Genomic DNA, 17,251 nt, shown 5'->3' on the forward strand with positions numbered 1-17,251 from the left:
CCATGTGGCTGCCAGTTTTCCCGTTTTGTCTCTTTTCTTAGACAGAACCTCTGTTCTCCTGTCCTGGAGCTGGGGATGGGGGAGGTAATGGCCTTCTCATGGGATAACACCTCCACACTATGCGTAGAACTGGAAGGGAGTGCTAGCCTGTGGTCTTTTCAGCTTGCCCCTCCAGTGTGCCACCACTCGCCTGTCAGTTTGTCCTACTGTGATGGCTGGCGTGTTGCTGTGACGCCGGAAGCCATACCACTGGCATATCAAGTGCCAGCAGGATCACCCATGGTGGACAGGTTTCAGCGGAGCTTCCAGACTAAGATAGACTAGGAAGAAGGACCTGGTGGTCTGCTTCTGAAAAAATTGGCCAGTGAAACCTTATGAATAGTGGCTGAACATTGTCTGATACAGTGATGGAAGATGAGCCCCTCAGGTCGGAAGGCACTCAGAATACTACGGAGGGAAGAGCTGCCTCCTCAGAGTAGAGTCGACCTTAATAACATGGATGGAGTAAAGCTTTTGGGACCTTCGTTTGCTGATGTGGCACGATTCAAAATGAGAAGAAACAGCTGCAGACATCCATTAATAAGCGGAACATGGAACGTATGAAGTATGAATCTAGGAAAATTGGAAGTTGTCAGAAATGAAATGGAATGTATAAGGATAGATATCCTAGGCATTAGTGAGCTGAAATGAGTTGGTATTGGCCATTTTGAACAGGGCAATCATATGATCTACTATGCTGAGAATGACACCTTGAAGAGGAATGGCGTCACATTCATCATCGAAAAGAACATTTGAAGATTTATCCTGAAGTACAGTGCTGTCATTGATAGGATAATGTCCATACAGCCAGAAACCAAAGGCAACTAGTCTGGTTTTTTATACTAGCAGACATCTCGTGTGTAATAATAGATATATGTAGACATGCACACATAGGTATGTACATACATATATTCACATACACATTAAAGATTTAATTGTCACAAAAACTGTTACCATCCCATTTACAAAGATTAGGCAGTTTCCCCAAGATTGCAAAGATAGCCACTTGTGCCTGTCTGAGTGCAAACCCAATGCCACTTATCTTAGACCAGTGCATTGCTTCCTCATTCCACCCTAAGATACTGTCTTTTCACAAGTAGGTGTAAAATGTGAAGATGGAAAAGATACAACCCCTAGGACAAATTGTTAATATAAATGTCATATATTCTGCGCTAGAATCCACAGGAAATAAGCATTTGCGTGTGAACAACAAGCAACAAAAAACAATGAACTGCTAGAAAATGAAATCCCACACAACACAAGGTGTAATGTAAAAGTAAACGCTGGTACTGTATTTCAGTTAATTCTGGAAACGAAAAAGACAAATCACAATGTACCTAACCACTATATAAAATAAATCTGAATAAATTTAAGGCAATTCAAATTCTAAATTGATTAATAGGGGGAAAATACCTTTAGTTAGTAATATGTATTGTTTTTAGATGTTATCACAAAAACCTGTTGCCATCGAGTTGATTCCTTCTCATTGTGACCCTATAGGACAGTCCCATAGAGCTTCCAAGGAGCAGCTGGTGGATTCGAACTGCCAGCCTTCATGGTTAGCAGCCAAACGCTTAACCACTCCACCACCAGGGCTCCTTTTACATAATACCCAAACCAAACCCAGTGCCATCGAGTCGATTCCGACTCATAGCAACCCTGTAGGACAGAGTAGAACTGCCCCATAGAGTTTCCAAGGAGCGCCTGGTGGATTCGAACTGCCGACCTCTTGGTTAGCAGCTGTAGCACTTAACCACTACGCCACCAGGGTTTCCCTAGTAAATGTTTATTTGTATATATGTATATTGTATGTATATATATATATACATATATTTGCATATATATACACATAATAAACCAAAACGAAACCCTGTCGAGTGAATTCCGAGTCATAGTGACCCTATAGAACAGCGTAGAACTGCCCCATAGAGTTTCCGAGGAGCGGCTGGAAGCTTTGAATTGCCGACCTTTTGGTTAGCAGACGAGCGCTTAACCAGTGTGCCACCAGGGCTCCACTGTACATGCATATGTACTCCTTGTGTGGCCCAGCACTGGTATTTTAGGAATGCTTTTCATATAAGGTGGTTTTTTTCTTGGTTCCAGCATAAATAATCTCTGAGCCTCTGAGATGTATGGACAGAACAGCCCCAACAATGGAATGAAACATGTTGCAGGACCAGGCACCTTTTCATTCTGTCATACATAAGGCTGATTGAATGGCAGCTAACAACAACATACATGTCTTTGTGTAAACAGTAACTAGCAACAGTGTATGTGTCTTTGTATAAATACATATTTTAAAGATGATATTTTCATCTGAGTTGGAGAGAAGAGAATAAGATGGGATAAAACAAAGTTCAGTTGTATCTGTAATGTTTTCATTGTTTTTATTTAAAAAACCTGAAAAAAAACAGACCTGACTCACTGATAATTATCGTTTCTGTGTGGTGGCTATATGAGTGTTTTATTATTTTTATTTTTCTGCATTAAAACAGTTCCCCAAGTTCTTAAAATAATGACAGGTATTTTATATAGTTATTATAAATAAATGTAATAAAAAAAGCGATGGTCCAAAGATAGAGTCAGAAGTGGAAAAAGGATTAGTTTCTGTTTATTTCAGGTACGGGTTTGGGGTATAGGCTACTCAGGTATATAATTACGAACTGATGTTTAAAATTCATCTAAGGGTTTGTTTGCTTTCTGATTTTTTTGTTTAGGCTGTTTAAGGGTAAGCCTTTGAACAGTGGTTGATGTTCATGGTAGCAGAATGTAAGCTCCCTCTGTGAAGGTGGTTAGGACTGTAGTACTCTGCAGTAACTTAATAGTTTAAATTTGTCTGTTTCTGGCATCTTTATCACCAGAAAGCTCCAGCCTTTATCATACTAAACCCAAGAAAATGGTTTTATTTGGGGGGGTTTATATTGGTTTCTTGTATCTCCTGTCTCTTAATCGTTCGCTAAATTAGATTTGAAATATCTGGGATAGGTTTTTTAGTAAAGAGCTACATAAAAGTCTGGTTATTGAAGAACTTTTGATATCTACTCCCGGTCATTTTTACTCAAACGGACTAAAATGTTCATCAACAAAGATGAATGTAGTAGTAACCGTGCAAGTTAGACTATGATGAAATGTTCTTATTTTCTCAGATAATAAGCTGACCCCAAAATAAGGATTAGATTGAAGGGGGAGTGTAGCTTCTGAGAGAGAGTGGAATCAATCAGTAGATATAGGAAGGTTATTGTAAGAATAGCAAAGAAGTATACAGTAACTGATTTAACACCTGGCTTGTTTCAGATTACTTCTTAGAGGAATCAGAATTTCTTGTCTTTTGTTGTTGTTGTTAGGTGCCATTGAGTTGGGTCTGACTCATAGTGACCCTGTACACAACAGAACGAAACACTGCCGGGTCCTGTGCCACGCTCACGATCCTTGCTATACTTAAGCCCATCATTGCAGCCGCTGTGTCAGTCCATCTCATTGAGGGTCTTCCTTTATTTTACTGACTCTCTACATCACCAAGCATGATATCCTTCTCCAGGGACTGATCCCTCCTGACAACATGTTTTAAGTGTATGAGAAGTAATCTCGCCGTTCTTGCTTCCAAGGAGCATTCTGGTCATACTTTTCCAATAAAGATTTGTTCTTTTGGCAGTTTATGGTATATTCAATATTCTTCTCCAGCACCACAATTCAAAGGCATCAGTTCTTCTTTGGTCTTCTTTATCGATTGTCCAGCTTTCACATGCATATGAGGTGATTGAAAACACCATGGCTTGGGTCAGATGCACCTTAGTCTTCAAGGTGACACCTTTGCTTTTCAACACTTCAATGAGGTCTTTTGTAGCAGATTTGTCCAGTGCAGTGTGTCCTTTGATTTCTTGACTGCTGCTTCCATGGGTGTTGATTGTGGATCCAAGTAAAATGAAATCCTTGACAACATCAGTCTTTGCCCCATTTATCATGATGTTGCTTTTTGGTCCAGTTGTGAGGATTTTTGTTTTCTTTATGTTGAGGTATGTGTTGAAGGCTGTGGTCATTTACCTTCATCATTAAGTGCTTCAGGTCCTATTCAGTTTCTGCAAGCAAGGTTGTGTCATCTGCATAACACAGGTTGTTAATGAGTCTTCCTCTAATCCTGATGCCCTATTCTTCATATAGTCCAGCTCTTGTCTTTTAGGTACTCTTTTGGATATCGAGTTCACTGTCTCTTTTCAACTGACAATGATTGTTGTTACGTTTATAAAGTAATATGGATAAAATGTCAAGCAATGTAGAAATTTATGAAGTAGAAATAGACATATGCCTGTAATCTCCTCCAGAAATAAAGTATTATCAATTTGCTATAGATCCTCCCATATATTTAATATGTAAAATAAATTAATGAAGGACTACACATATGTATTTTTAAAATATGAAATAGTACTTTAGACAGTGTTTTGATGGAGTTCCTGGGCAGTGCAAAGAGTTAAGCCCTCGACTACTAGCCAAATGGTTGGCCATTCAAACCCACCCCGAGGCACCTCGGAAGACAGGCCTGGTGATCTGCTTTTCAGAGGTCAGCTCTGCTCTACACACGTGGGGACGTCGTGAGATGGAATTGACTTGACAGCAACTAACAACAAAGATTGTACCAACGTGTCTCCATATTGTGTTCTTTAATATGGTTTTAATTTACATTTTATAGTGATTCATTTCATATATTTGTATATAAAACGAAGTAGATGTTTTTACTGAATGAATAAGAACACTAAATACTTTATATGTAGTCTACTTCCTAGTTTTCATGACCAGCTTTCACCCAGGGTGCTCTCTCGTCATAATAGCAAATGTTTTGCACACTCCTGCGACAAGTGGGGAAACCCTGAGGGTGTAGTGGTTAGCTGTTACAGCTGCTAACCAAGAGGTGAGCAGTTTGAATCCAACAGGCACACGTTGGGAACTCTGTGGGGCAGTTCTACTCTGAGTCAGTATGAGTGGGAATCAACTCGACCGCAGTGGGTTTGGTTTTTCGGTTTTGACCACAAGTGGGTAGGGAGAGATGGTGTGATGTTCCCTCTGTAAATAGAGATTGGTTAAAACAATTTTAGGGTGTCTAGCCCTTTCACCTCTGACAGAGCCATGTTAATTCCGTGTCTACATCTCCAGTAAATTGTTTCATTAATTAACTAAGTATTACTTAAGTAACTGATGATGAACTAATTAAGTAATTAATATACAAGTATTTATGAGACAGTCACTGGGCTGGGATTAGGGACAGAGTGATGAATAAGACATGGTTTGGGGCTTTACGGCGTTTCTAATTTAGTACTAGACGGTAAAAGTAACTGATAATATTCAACTCTTTTTAAAAACTACAACCGTAGTTTTAAAAGAATACGTGTTAATAAAGAGCAAAATAGAAATGTTCAAAGATAAGGGTAAAATGAAAAACCCACTAAAAAGCTCATCACTCAAAAGCAGTTGTCAGTAACATTAGATGAGCTTTATTTTTTTTCTCAACGTTTTATTATGAATATTTTCAAACATACAGAAAAGTTGGAAATGATTTTACACTGAGTACTCAAATACTGACCAGCTAGGTTCACCAGTTAACATTTTACCATACTTGTCTCGTCACGTATCTGTTCATCTTACCTGTCATTCATCAGTCCATCTTTTTAGATGTATTTGCAAGTGAGTTGCAGACATCAGTATCCTTCCTCCCCTTCAACACGTGTATCACTATTTTTTAAACAATGGTATATTTTTATTAAAGCCTGTATTGATTGACTGTATACTATAAAAACCAAAAAACCAAACCCACTGCTGTCAAGTCAGTTTCGACTCACAGTGACCCTGTAGGACAGAGTAAAACTCCCCACAGAGTTTCCAAGAAGCGCCTGGCGGATTTGAACTGCCGACCTCTTGATTAGGAGCCGTAGCATTTAACCACTACACCAACAGGGTTTCGTGTATACTATAAAGGATTCAGAAATCTTGTACTCTTCACATTTCTTCCCTAATTCTCTTCCCCATCTCTAAATATTTGGTAAATTAATGTCAGTGTTTTAAGTCTTGAGTAGCCATATAACATCCATTTTTAAGAGAGAAAGGGACTACTAGGCAAACCGTTATGGTCAGACTTATTCTATAACCATAATTGCTAGAGTTGTTTAGTCTTAGCTTTACCTTAAAATGTATTTACATTCAGTAGATTAAATACTATACTCACCATTTAGTCTTTTACCATAACTGCTGTTTTCGTGAATTCTTTATTTTGATTCATCTCTTGGTTGTATTTTCAAGTAGTTTCCCTCCTTCTCCATGAGGGTCTGTTTTTACTGAATTCCTTAATTTTTTGTTTGCTTTTTTACTTTACAGTATCTTTGTTCTTTTTATAAACAATAAATTTCAACATTGTTACGGATTGAATTGTGTCTCCCAGAATGATATCCTGACGTCTTAATGCCGGTAACTGTGAATGTGACCCTGTTTGGAAATTGGGTCTTTTTGACATGAGGTCACACTGGAGTGGGGTGGGTGCTGGTCCAGCCTGGGTGGTGTCTTTACTAAAGAGAAGACAGAGATGGACAGAAGGGAGACGGTCATGGGGAGATCGAGGCAGAGAGGCAGTTATGCTGCAGCTGAAGCCTAGAAACGCCTGGAGCCACCAGACGCTGGGGAGACAAGAAAGGACCCTCCCCTAGAGCTTCCAGAGAGCACGGGGACCCTGCTGTCACCCTGAATTCTGACTTCTAGTCTCCTGCTGTGAGACAATATATTTTTGGTTTTTTAGGCCCCCCACCTTGTGGTACTTCATTACAGGAACCCTAAGGAAGTAATGCAAATAAAATGCCGGTTGCCTTGGAGCCGGTTCCAACTCGTGGGGACCCCGTGTGCTGTAGAATAGGACTGTGCTCCGTGGGGTTTTCAGTGGCTGACTTTCTGGAAGTAAATCGCCAGGTGTTTCTTTCGAGGCACCTGTGGGTGGCCTTGAACCTCCAGTCTTTTGGTTAGCAGCCAAGTGAGTTAACCACTCAAGAACTCCAAATAAATTATGGTAAGTTGTTTTATAGGGATAAACATGACACTGGGGACATCTCACTCTCCTTCAGGGCCCGAGGTTAGAATATTGCCTCACATATTACTCAATTTCTTCCACACAAAGCCACACATAAGTTTTTCTGGCAATTTCGGTGACCCTCAACCTTAGAGGTCAGTAATACAGATACCAGGAGTAATATTTTAATAGTATGTCTTTTATACAGAATAACCAAAGGAAACGTTTTGTTCTTAAAAAACTTGACTTTTTCTTGCCATTTGAAAGTAACTTGGTAGGCCAAGTCTTATTTAAATGTTGATGAAAAAGGTGGTAGAAAACTTTTAGAGTACATTTAATGCTGTGCTCTTGGCTTTTTTTCTGTTGGATTCTATTTAAATTTTCTTGGTTTTAATAATCCAACCATCAGTGATTTACTGATTTGTTGTGTGGCTTAAGAGTGAACTTGCTGAAAAAATGGTCTCTCCATTTTGCAGTTTATGGATAGTTAATGTTCTTGCTTTTCCGTATTCTTGCGGTGAATTTTTACTTCAGGTGTAGCGCATAGTATGTTGCTGTAAACAGTGAAGGGTTATATACGTTGACTTCTGGAGCAGTGCGGATTATTTTATGATATAGTGTATTATGATAATAGGGTCCCTGCTATACTCGTTCACACTGGTCACGGCCCTCTGGCCTGGATCCGTGCTCCCAAGGGAGGAAAGCCAGATGGCCCTGTACGGTGGCAAGTAGATTCTCCTCTCTGCTGTTACTTATAGCTGGGGGGATTCTTTGTATCGGCACCTGTTTGAAAATGAGATATTTGTTTATACAGTAATACATATCCAGTAGAGATATGAAAGAGTTTGAGAAAGATAGTGACAGAACCTATTGTAGTAGTGGAATAGAAATGAGGTGCTCATTTAGCCCATTCTGTGATTGTCCCTTATTAAATGACTTCATAGTTTAATCCTTTAGAGAAAATACTGGGGCCCCCATTCTGATGCTGTTGTCTGTTGACAGGAGGGTGTTGTGTATAAACAGTTCTGAAGTCTGGCTATTAAAATTTCAGTCGTTCTCCAGTTTATAATCTCAGTCTCAGGGCTTCCTTCCTTCTTCATCTACACCTTTAAAAGTTATATCTGATTCTAGCATTAAGTGGTGCCCTGGGTGGTACACGTAGTTAAGGGTTTTGCTGATAACTGAAAGGCTACACCCAGTAGCACCTTGGAAGGAAGGCCGGGCAACCTGCTTCTGACAGGTCTCAGCCACGAAAACACTGTAAGGCACAGTTCTGCCCTGCAACGCATGGGGGCCACCATGAGTTGGAATTGACTCCATGGCAACTGGTTTGGTTTTGCTTTTTAATGACTAGTGATGTTGAACATCTTTTCATGAGCTTGTCAGCACTTGTATATCTTTTTTTGAGAAATGTCCATTCAAATCCTTTGTCTAATTTTTAATCAGGTTGTATTTTTTGTTATTCAGTTTTGGGTTCTTCATATATTTTGGACACTAGACGCTTATCACATACATGGTTTGCAATTTTTTTTTTTCTCTCATTCTGGAGGTTGTCTCTTCACTTTGTTTCTGAAGTCCTTTGGCGCAATTTATTTTTCTTTTTTTGCTGGTGTGTTGGTGCCATATTTAAGAATCCATTGTGAAATCCATAGTAGTAAAGATTGATAACGTATGTTTTCTTCTAGGAGTTTTATAGTTTAGCTCTAATACATAGGTTGATGATCCGTTTTGAGTTAATTTTTGTACGTAGTGTAAGTTAGGAGTCCACCTCCGTTCCTCCACACGTGGGTGCCTAATTATCCCAGCACGATTTTTGGAAGAGAACGTTTTATTCCCATTGAATGGTTTTGACACCCTTGTCGAAAATCAATTAGCACAAATACAGGCTTATTCCTCTGCTCTATATTCTGTTACATTGGTCTGTAGTCTATGTTTATGCAAATACCACACTGTTTTAATTACTGTAGCTTTTCAGGAGGTTTTGAAATCAAGAAGTGTGCATCTCCCAAACTTGTTCTGTTTTTTCCCAAGATTGCTTGTGTCGTCCTGACAATTTCATATGAATTTGAAGAACGGCTTTTCCTTATCTGTAAAAGGGCCGTTGGAATCTTTATAGGAGTCACATGGGATCTTTAGATTGCTTCGGGTGGTATTGCTATCTTAACAGTATTAACTCTTCTTATCCGTGAACAGGAATTTTTTTTTTTTTTTTAATTTAGGTCTTTAATAATCTTTCAGCAGTGTCTTTCACCTCCTTGGTTAAGTTTATTCACAGATAGTTTATTCTTCCAGCTGCTTTGGTAAATGGAATTGTTTTATTATTTTCCTTTTTGGAAATTACACTATGTCAAATAATTTTTGGTATGATTTTTTTTAATGTGTTTTAAATCTCTCGCTTTCACACCTTTGAATAAAATAATGGTTAAAGTTTCCTGACACTGGGTGGATTACGTTTCTGTAACAATACCGTGATTTGCAGAATTCTTAATTAACTCCTTGTTTGAATCTTTGCGCTTAGTATGGTGTACGTATACTAAACCCGAATATGTATACTGTGCGTTTTATAATTTTGGTAAAAATGGTCTATTTTTCCTATTTGTTGTGTAGCTCGTTGTCATCTTCTGGGTTTTCCCAAACTATTGGTGATCTTTGCTTTAGTGAACAATCAGGCCATAAAGTAGATGAGGTGGTTTAGTGTTTAACCACTGATATTTTGGTTTCTAGAAGCTTTAATTGTCCTTTACATTTTATTTTTATTCAATGTTCACATTCACTCAGGAGTCCCGTTTCTGCCAGAATCTATGAAACTTACTTGATAGCTTGCAAGTAGGGTAAAATCTTTGACCCTTCACCGTTATTTTGTGATTTGATAAATGCATATTAATGTAATGTAATTATCTAAACAAGAAAAAATAGAGTAAGATTATTGTAGGAATTCAAAGAGTAAGTAAAAAGAAACTGTATTTTTTTGTGTGTATTTAATGAGAAAAGTATACTAAAATATCCTAGTGTTTTTCTTTGTTTTTCTGCCTTTTTTATTTGATTCGTAGGTTTTGTATATAATCTGGATACAAGTCCTTTGTCAGATTAAGTATTGCAAATAATTTCCGACTGTTCGAGAAACCACAGCAGGTTCCACTTGACAAGCGTCACAGCCCAGTAAGGTCCTTGACCTTGACCCATGACTCTGCTGTTCTTCCTGATGGAGGTAGAATGTGGGATGTGTTTGCGTGCACACACGTGTGTGAAGATTTACATGAGCCCCATAAACCGGGAAAACCAAACCTGTTACCATCAAGTCAATTCCGACTCATAGCGACCCTATAGGACAGAGTAGAACTGCTCCATAGGGTTTCCAAGGAGCTCCTGGTGGACTTGAACTGGCGACCTTTTGGTTAGCAGCCGAAGCTCTTAACCACTGTGCCACCTAGTTTCTAATACAACCCTGGCAGCATTGCCTCATTACTGTCCCCTTGTGGCTCCCACTGACATGGCACGATGAGAGAGAGGGCCCCATTGCTGCTTCTCCCATGGCTGTTTCTGACAGCACCCTAGTGGGGAGGGGGAGTGTGGAAATCCAGGCCTCCTCCGCTGACACCGTGTGGGCTGGGATGAAAGTCCTGGCCCCCAGCTCAGGGAGGGCAGGCGTCGAAGCCCCCGACGCAGCCTTCCCTTCTGAGTCTGGAGGGGAGGAAGGGGGCTGCAGTTTTGTCCCCTGATGTTTGACTGGAGTAGAGCCGTTACTGTGTAAAAGTTTTTTTTTTTTTAATCTTGCTTTGCTGCCCTTTCCTTACCCCGTGGGGAGACAGTAGGCTGTCCTTAGGGCCTAGTGTCTGCTTTCATTGGCGGTCTTGGATCTGCCAGCTCCTGCAAGAACCAGTCAGGGCAGTACCAGGCAAGAGGACACCCAGGGAGCCTACTGCTGTGTGCTTCCCCAGGCCCTGCAGTCCTAGCCAGTGCGCCGCCTCCTCTCCACCTTTCAGAGTGAATGATAGAATTTTAAGCTGCATTTAGTGGAAGGATTGGAAAGCCCGGTGGCATAGCGGTTAAGTGCTGCGGCTGCCAACCAAAGGGTCGGTAGTTCAGATCCACCAGGCAATCCTTGGAAACCCTGTGAGGGCAGTTCTACTCTGTCCTGTAGGGTCGCTGTGAGTTAGAATTGACTCGACAGCAATGCGGTTGGTTTTTAGTTTTAGTGGGAGAATTAGGGAAAAGTACATCTATTCCATCTTTCTGGAAGTCAAAATAATTTTTTACTTTTCATATCCGTTTTATAAACCTTTGAAATAATTAGGAAAAATACTTTTTAATGCATATTTGGTCACTTAACAATGAGTATTGTATGCATATATGGTCACTTAACAATGAACATGTTCACCACCATGGACTTTTCACAGAAATTCATTTTGGGTAAAATAAAACTACATCATTTTGTTTATATGAAATACAAACTAAAGGACTTTAACCGTATGTTTAATTTCAGAACCTTTTAGCTGAAAAAGTGGAGCAGCTGATGGACTGGAGTTCCAGACGTTCCATCTTCCGAATGAATGGCGATAAATTCCGGAAATTTATAAAGACGCCCCCGCGAAACTATTCCATGATTGTCATGTTCACTGCTCTTCAGCCTCAGCGGCAGTGTTCTGTGTGCAGGTAACTTATGTATTTTTTAACTTTTAGAAATTATTATCCTAGACTTATATATGTTTATTTTAAGATACATATGTGTAAGAAAAACAATTATTTGGTGGTGTACTCAGGTATAACTATGTGCCTTTAAAAGTAAGCTTAAAATCAGTGTATTCTAGAAAGTGGCTTTAGTTGGCTAATATTCTTTTATTGAGAACATGTAAAATGTTTATTGACCAGTTACACATATAATTATGAAAACAAAGTTATGCTATCTTTATATCCTGTATAAAGGTAAAATATGTGATTCAGGCAGTGCCTTGTGGCTCACCTAATTATATCCGATGGGAAAGGAAATACCCACCCCCACCCCCACCCGCACCCAAATATCTTGTATGTTAACAGTTTAGTAGAGAGGATCACTTCTATTCAGGGAAGTCCATTTACTGAGTTTTCTTTGTGTATTCTATATACTAGTCCTTTGTCAGGTATGTTGTTTGCAAATATTTTCTCTCCGTCTGTAGCTTGTCTTTTCATCCTTTTAACAGGGTCTTTTACACAGAATATTTTCTCTGCCTCCCCCCTTTTAAGACAACATTTCATGCAGTAAAAGGTACTAATCTGAGGCCAACCCCCAAATCCAGATATAGAACAGCTCAGTCACCCCTGAAAGTTCCCTTATTGCTCACATCCAATCCAAGGCCATACCGTGTAGGCAACCAGTGCTCTGACCTTTATCACCATGGATTAGTTTTGCCTGTTGCTGAATTTTTTATCAGTGGAACCATAGAGTTGTTTCTCTCAACTTAGTGTTTTCACGACTCATCTAGGTTGGATACATCAGTAGTTACTCTTTTTTGTTGTTGTTGCAGAGAAATTTTCCCCTGTACGAATATACTAGTTTTTTATTCATTCTTCTGTCGATGGGCATTTGGCTTGTTTTTGACTACAATGAATAATGATCTTTTAAATGTTTGTGCACAGATCTTTTAGGCACATAATGTCTTTCTTCTTTGGGTAAATATCTAGGAGTAGCATTGTTAGTTCATAAGGGAGGTAGTTATTTACATGAAATTGGCACCATTTTCCACAGTCAGATGTATGTATTATAAATATTTTCTCTGAGAGCATTTTTGAAGAATTCTTTAATTATGATAGAGTCTAGTTTATCAAATTTTTGTTACGGTTAGTGGTTTTTGAATCCTAATAAATCTTTGCCTGTGCTTAGGATATGAAGTTACCCTCTCATGTTTTCTTCTAGCAGTTTGTTGTTTAGCATTTGCATTTCGGCCTTATCCATCTCTAATTAATTTTTGTGTATTGTTTAAGGTGTGGGTTAAGGTTCATTTTTTTCCTCATATGTTTATTCTGTTGTTACAGCACCATTGTTAAAAAGACTCCCTTTTCTCATTTAATTGTCTTTACTACTTTAAAAAAAAAAATAGTTGGCTGTCTATGCATGGGCCTATTTCTAGTGTTGATAAAAACAATCCAGGCTTAGTAAAGAAAGACTTTATTTGAAAGGATTATAGCAAGGGGCTAAAAGGGAGTATTGCAGTCAAGGGAGGGACCAGTGCAGTAGGGAGAACACACTGACCATAACATCAGCAAGCTTCTCAAGAGCTGGACAAAAAGGGTTTTTCTTTTATAGAGGAGCGAATAGAAGACAACACCTTCATATAAGGGTGATGCGGGGGAAGGAGCACAAACAAAGGTGATTAAGGTGAATTAGGGGAGAGCCAGTAAATAAATTCAGATGAAGAGAGCCTCAAGAATAAAGAATTTCTTGATTATGTCCATACTCAAGAGAACCCAGTTAGAATTAGAACTAATGAGAGACCACTGAGTTGGACAGTTAAAGGTAGCATCAAGGATGGACACCTTCAAGATTAGGCTTAGAAGCTAAGACTATGCTATTAGAAGGGTAGGTGGAGAAAGAAGAAATAGAGATGCTGAGTATGGACTAGATGATGAAGACTGACTACAATTTTAAGCATTCCCTGTCTTTTAAGAGGGAAGGAGAGATGCAGGATGAATAGGTTTTGGGGGAAGATGACATCTTTTTGATACGTAGGCCTTAAGTTGTTCTGCTGAGGTGGGGGTATCGGTAGAGAGAGAGAAAGAGATTGGAGAGATCAGACAAGGTGAGATCCAGTTAAGCTAGATTTTCACAAGGGTGAAGAACATGTTTTATATAAAAGTAGGAAGGATTGAAAATTAGGATGTTTTGTAAACGGTTTGTTATTTAATAAATGAGTGAATTACTGACGTGAATGCTGATGGAATAGAGAAGCTTGAGGAACTTGGAAGCTGTTACTGGAACTGGAGAGGAATAATGTAAGTGAGCTGATGCCTTGGAGTTGTTAGATGAGGTAACATTACATTACAGTTGGTACAAATTACAAAGTAGAATCTGTTAAATAATTGTCATTGAGCAGAAAGCATACTAACCTCATCCTGTGACCCGTACAGTAGTTGGCAGAGTAGATCAAAGAGAGTTCTTAGGTGGTAGCAGAGATGAAAAGGGAGAGAGAAGTTTCAAGAAAAAGAATTCAATTTATATTCCTGTATTGATTTTAAAACAAGTGTCAAGGGAAATTGTAGATGCATTGAGAAAGACACCCTATTTTCTTTTCTTTTTTTTTTAACATGAATTAAATTCTGCTGTGTCCTTCTGTGTCCAAGTAATTTTGGAGCCTTTCTATACTAGGAAACCCTGGTGGTGTAATGGTTAAGCGCTACGGCTGCTAACCAAAGGGTGGGCAGTTCGAATCCACCAGGTGCTCCTTGGAAACTCTGTGGGGCAGTTCTGCTCTGTCCTGTAGGGTCGCTATGAGTCGGAATCGACTCGATGGCGCTGGGTTTGGGTTTGTTTTGATTTCTATACTATGTAATCTTTTATTATTCTACAGACTCATTGAAAAGCTCATAGCCATAACTTAAAACTCTTAGTTGTTTTCTTTGTAAGACTTTTCTGCTTCTTTAAGAAAAATTGAAATTTTCTTCTCGGATTAGCTCACACTTAGATTTTCCAGTTACTGTGTTTGCTGAGAGGCTGGTGAACGGGCTATTGGCTTTCTTTTAATTCTCTTTAGCAAACCACTCCTTTCTTTCTTCCCACAGTCAATTTATTCACAAATTTCGGAATTCAATTCTCACTTCTCTCAGTGCTAACATCAAACTCCTTGGCCGAATGAAGTTGTTAATTAAGAGTACTCAATACAATTCTCACCTCCTTGAAGTGCTAACTCCGAACTTCCTTTATTAAATTGTCCTGTAGGGAATATTCCCCATAAGGGCTACATCCTTTAGATGTACTCTTTCTCAGAGTCACCTGTCTCTTCCAGAATTCACTAAAAATCCTAAAAAAAATATTGGCTATTGCTATGGATCAGTAGATTTAAGAAAAAATTTCTGATGAAGGAAATTTAAAAACTTTATGTAGACTCTAGTAGGGTGCATGTATAACCAAAGTTTTAGAGATTTGTGGGAGACGAATATATTATTGGACTCCAAAGGAATGAAGAAAATGAGTAACCCTAGAGACATTTTGAATAAATGGTGAATAAAATATTACATTAACATATTAAATATTAACTGGCTAAAACTCTTCTCTCCCCCGCTAAATAAAATTGTTAACATTGTAAATGGTAAAGCATTGGCGGTCTTAAGTCATTTATATATCTTTATTTCATGTAATTTTTACCACTCTGTGAGGTAGGTTTGAAAAATCTAATTTTATGGACCAAAGGTAATAATATAATGGATCCATAGTCACAGAGCTAATGCCTGCCAGGGTTGGGATTTGTGACTCCTGACCCGTTAGAGCTTAATGCTTCCCTTAAGTGCAGGTATTTATCATTTCCTTACCCTGTGAGCTGCAATTTGCATATTGCTTGTGCATTCCCAACTAAGATTATTGGTCTTTTAGGGCACAGACCCATCAGCCAATATGTCCTGAACTTATTAGACCATGAAAATCTTTTACTCAAAGTAGCACCTCATAGTAACAGGGACTGGCCAGTTGGAGAAATAGCTGGCTAAAGTCATGTGGGGAGAGTTTGTCACACTTTCCATTCATTACAGTGAGGGCACATTTCTCATGGGGTTAGAGTCTTAAGGTGAACAATGTGTATAAATAAAATTACCCCTGTATATCACATAAACCACCTGTCAGCATGTTACTGTACACAGGTAGTACCTGACTTATGTATTATCCTAGTTACGATGAGCCGCACTTACTTTTTTTTTTTTTTTTGGTGTGTGTGTACATCTTATCGTTAGTAATATGTACTGCATACGGTGTTGTAGCATGTAACTTGCTGATGTTATCATTCTCGTGCCAACCCCCAAAGACAAATGAAGATTGGGTTTATAAAGATACTGAAAATAAAAGGCAATAATAATGAAAAAAAATGAGGTATTTGACTTATGTCAGAACTGACTTAGGACAGAATTGTCGAGTTGTTGGAATGGAACCCCGTCATAAGTAATTGGTTTTGGAACTACAACCTTTATCATTTCCTCCTTTCCTTAGATAATATTTCTCTTCGGTCCGGAATTCTTCAGTTTCCATTATTTCTTGGTTAGCTGAGCAAGATATTTCACATCTTGGCCGGAGACTGGGGAATTCTCCTATCATTCACACCTTGTTTGCCTGGCTTGACTGATAACACAGGAACTGTTCCCGGCTTGATTGACAGCATTGCTGGTTTAATATCAATGATGCTCTAGGCTAGTGTTGAGCTCTCTGTCTAGGGTAATTTCTTTCTGTTGAAGGCATATGATGTAACCCCACTGTCTTAAATTTCTTCCTAGATGTCTCTTCCTCAAATGATTATCCCAGCTATTTTACTGTATTCGGGAATTTTCATTATACATGTGACATTGTATCCCTTGCTGAGCTGTTTCTACTTTCTCTATTTTTTAAAGTTTAGCTTTAGAACAGTGGGATGCAGACTTCAAATTCTCATAAAAAGACCAAACTTAATGGTCTGACTGAGACTAGAAGGACCCTGGAGGTCTTGGTCCCCAGACCTTCTGTTTGCCCAAGACAGGAACCATTCCCAAAGCCAACTCTTCAGACAGGGATTGGACTGGACTATGGGATAGAAAACGATACTGGTGAAGAGTGAGCTTCTTGGATCGAGTAGACACATGAGACTATGTGGGCAGCTCCTGTCTGGAGGGGAGATGAGAGGGCAGAGGAGGTCAGAAGCTGGCTGAATGGACAGAAAAATGTAGCATGGAGAGAAGGAGTGTGCTGTCTCATTAGAGTAACTAGGAGTACGTAGCAAGGTGTATATGAATTTTTGTATGAGAGACTTATTTGTAAATTTTTACTTAAAGCACAATAAAAAAAAAAAAAAAGTCCAGCTTTAATCCCCCTTCTTTTTACTCTCAAACCTACAGAAAGCTGAAGTAGTAGTACAGTGAGCATGTCTACCGTTTGCCACTTTCACAGATTTCTGACATTTTGCCACATTTGATTCCATTCTCTCTCAGGCCTAGGTCAGATATCAGCCAATGTGCTTATAGGTTGTA

General features: G+C 39.0%; 1 protein-coding gene across 6 annotated transcripts in view; it reads left to right on the forward strand.

The window, feature by feature from the left end:
- The window catches only part of TUSC3 (tumor suppressor candidate 3), a 151,272-nt gene that overhangs the window by 17,598 nt on the left and 116,423 nt on the right, over nucleotides 1-17,251 (forward strand). For all 6 annotated transcript variants that reach the window (XM_064272871.1, XM_023551161.2, XM_010592493.3 and 3 more), the window contains exon 2: nucleotides 11,562-11,731. In XM_064272871.1, the coding sequence (XP_064128941.1) occupies nucleotides 11,562-11,731 (170 nt within the window). The remainder of the gene's footprint in view (nucleotides 1-11,561; nucleotides 11,732-17,251) is intronic.

This window comes from Loxodonta africana, chromosome 19, assembly GCF_030014295.1.
Source record: "Loxodonta africana isolate mLoxAfr1 chromosome 19, mLoxAfr1.hap2, whole genome shotgun sequence".
NCBI classification, from domain to species: Eukaryota; Metazoa; Chordata; class Mammalia; order Proboscidea; family Elephantidae; genus Loxodonta; species Loxodonta africana.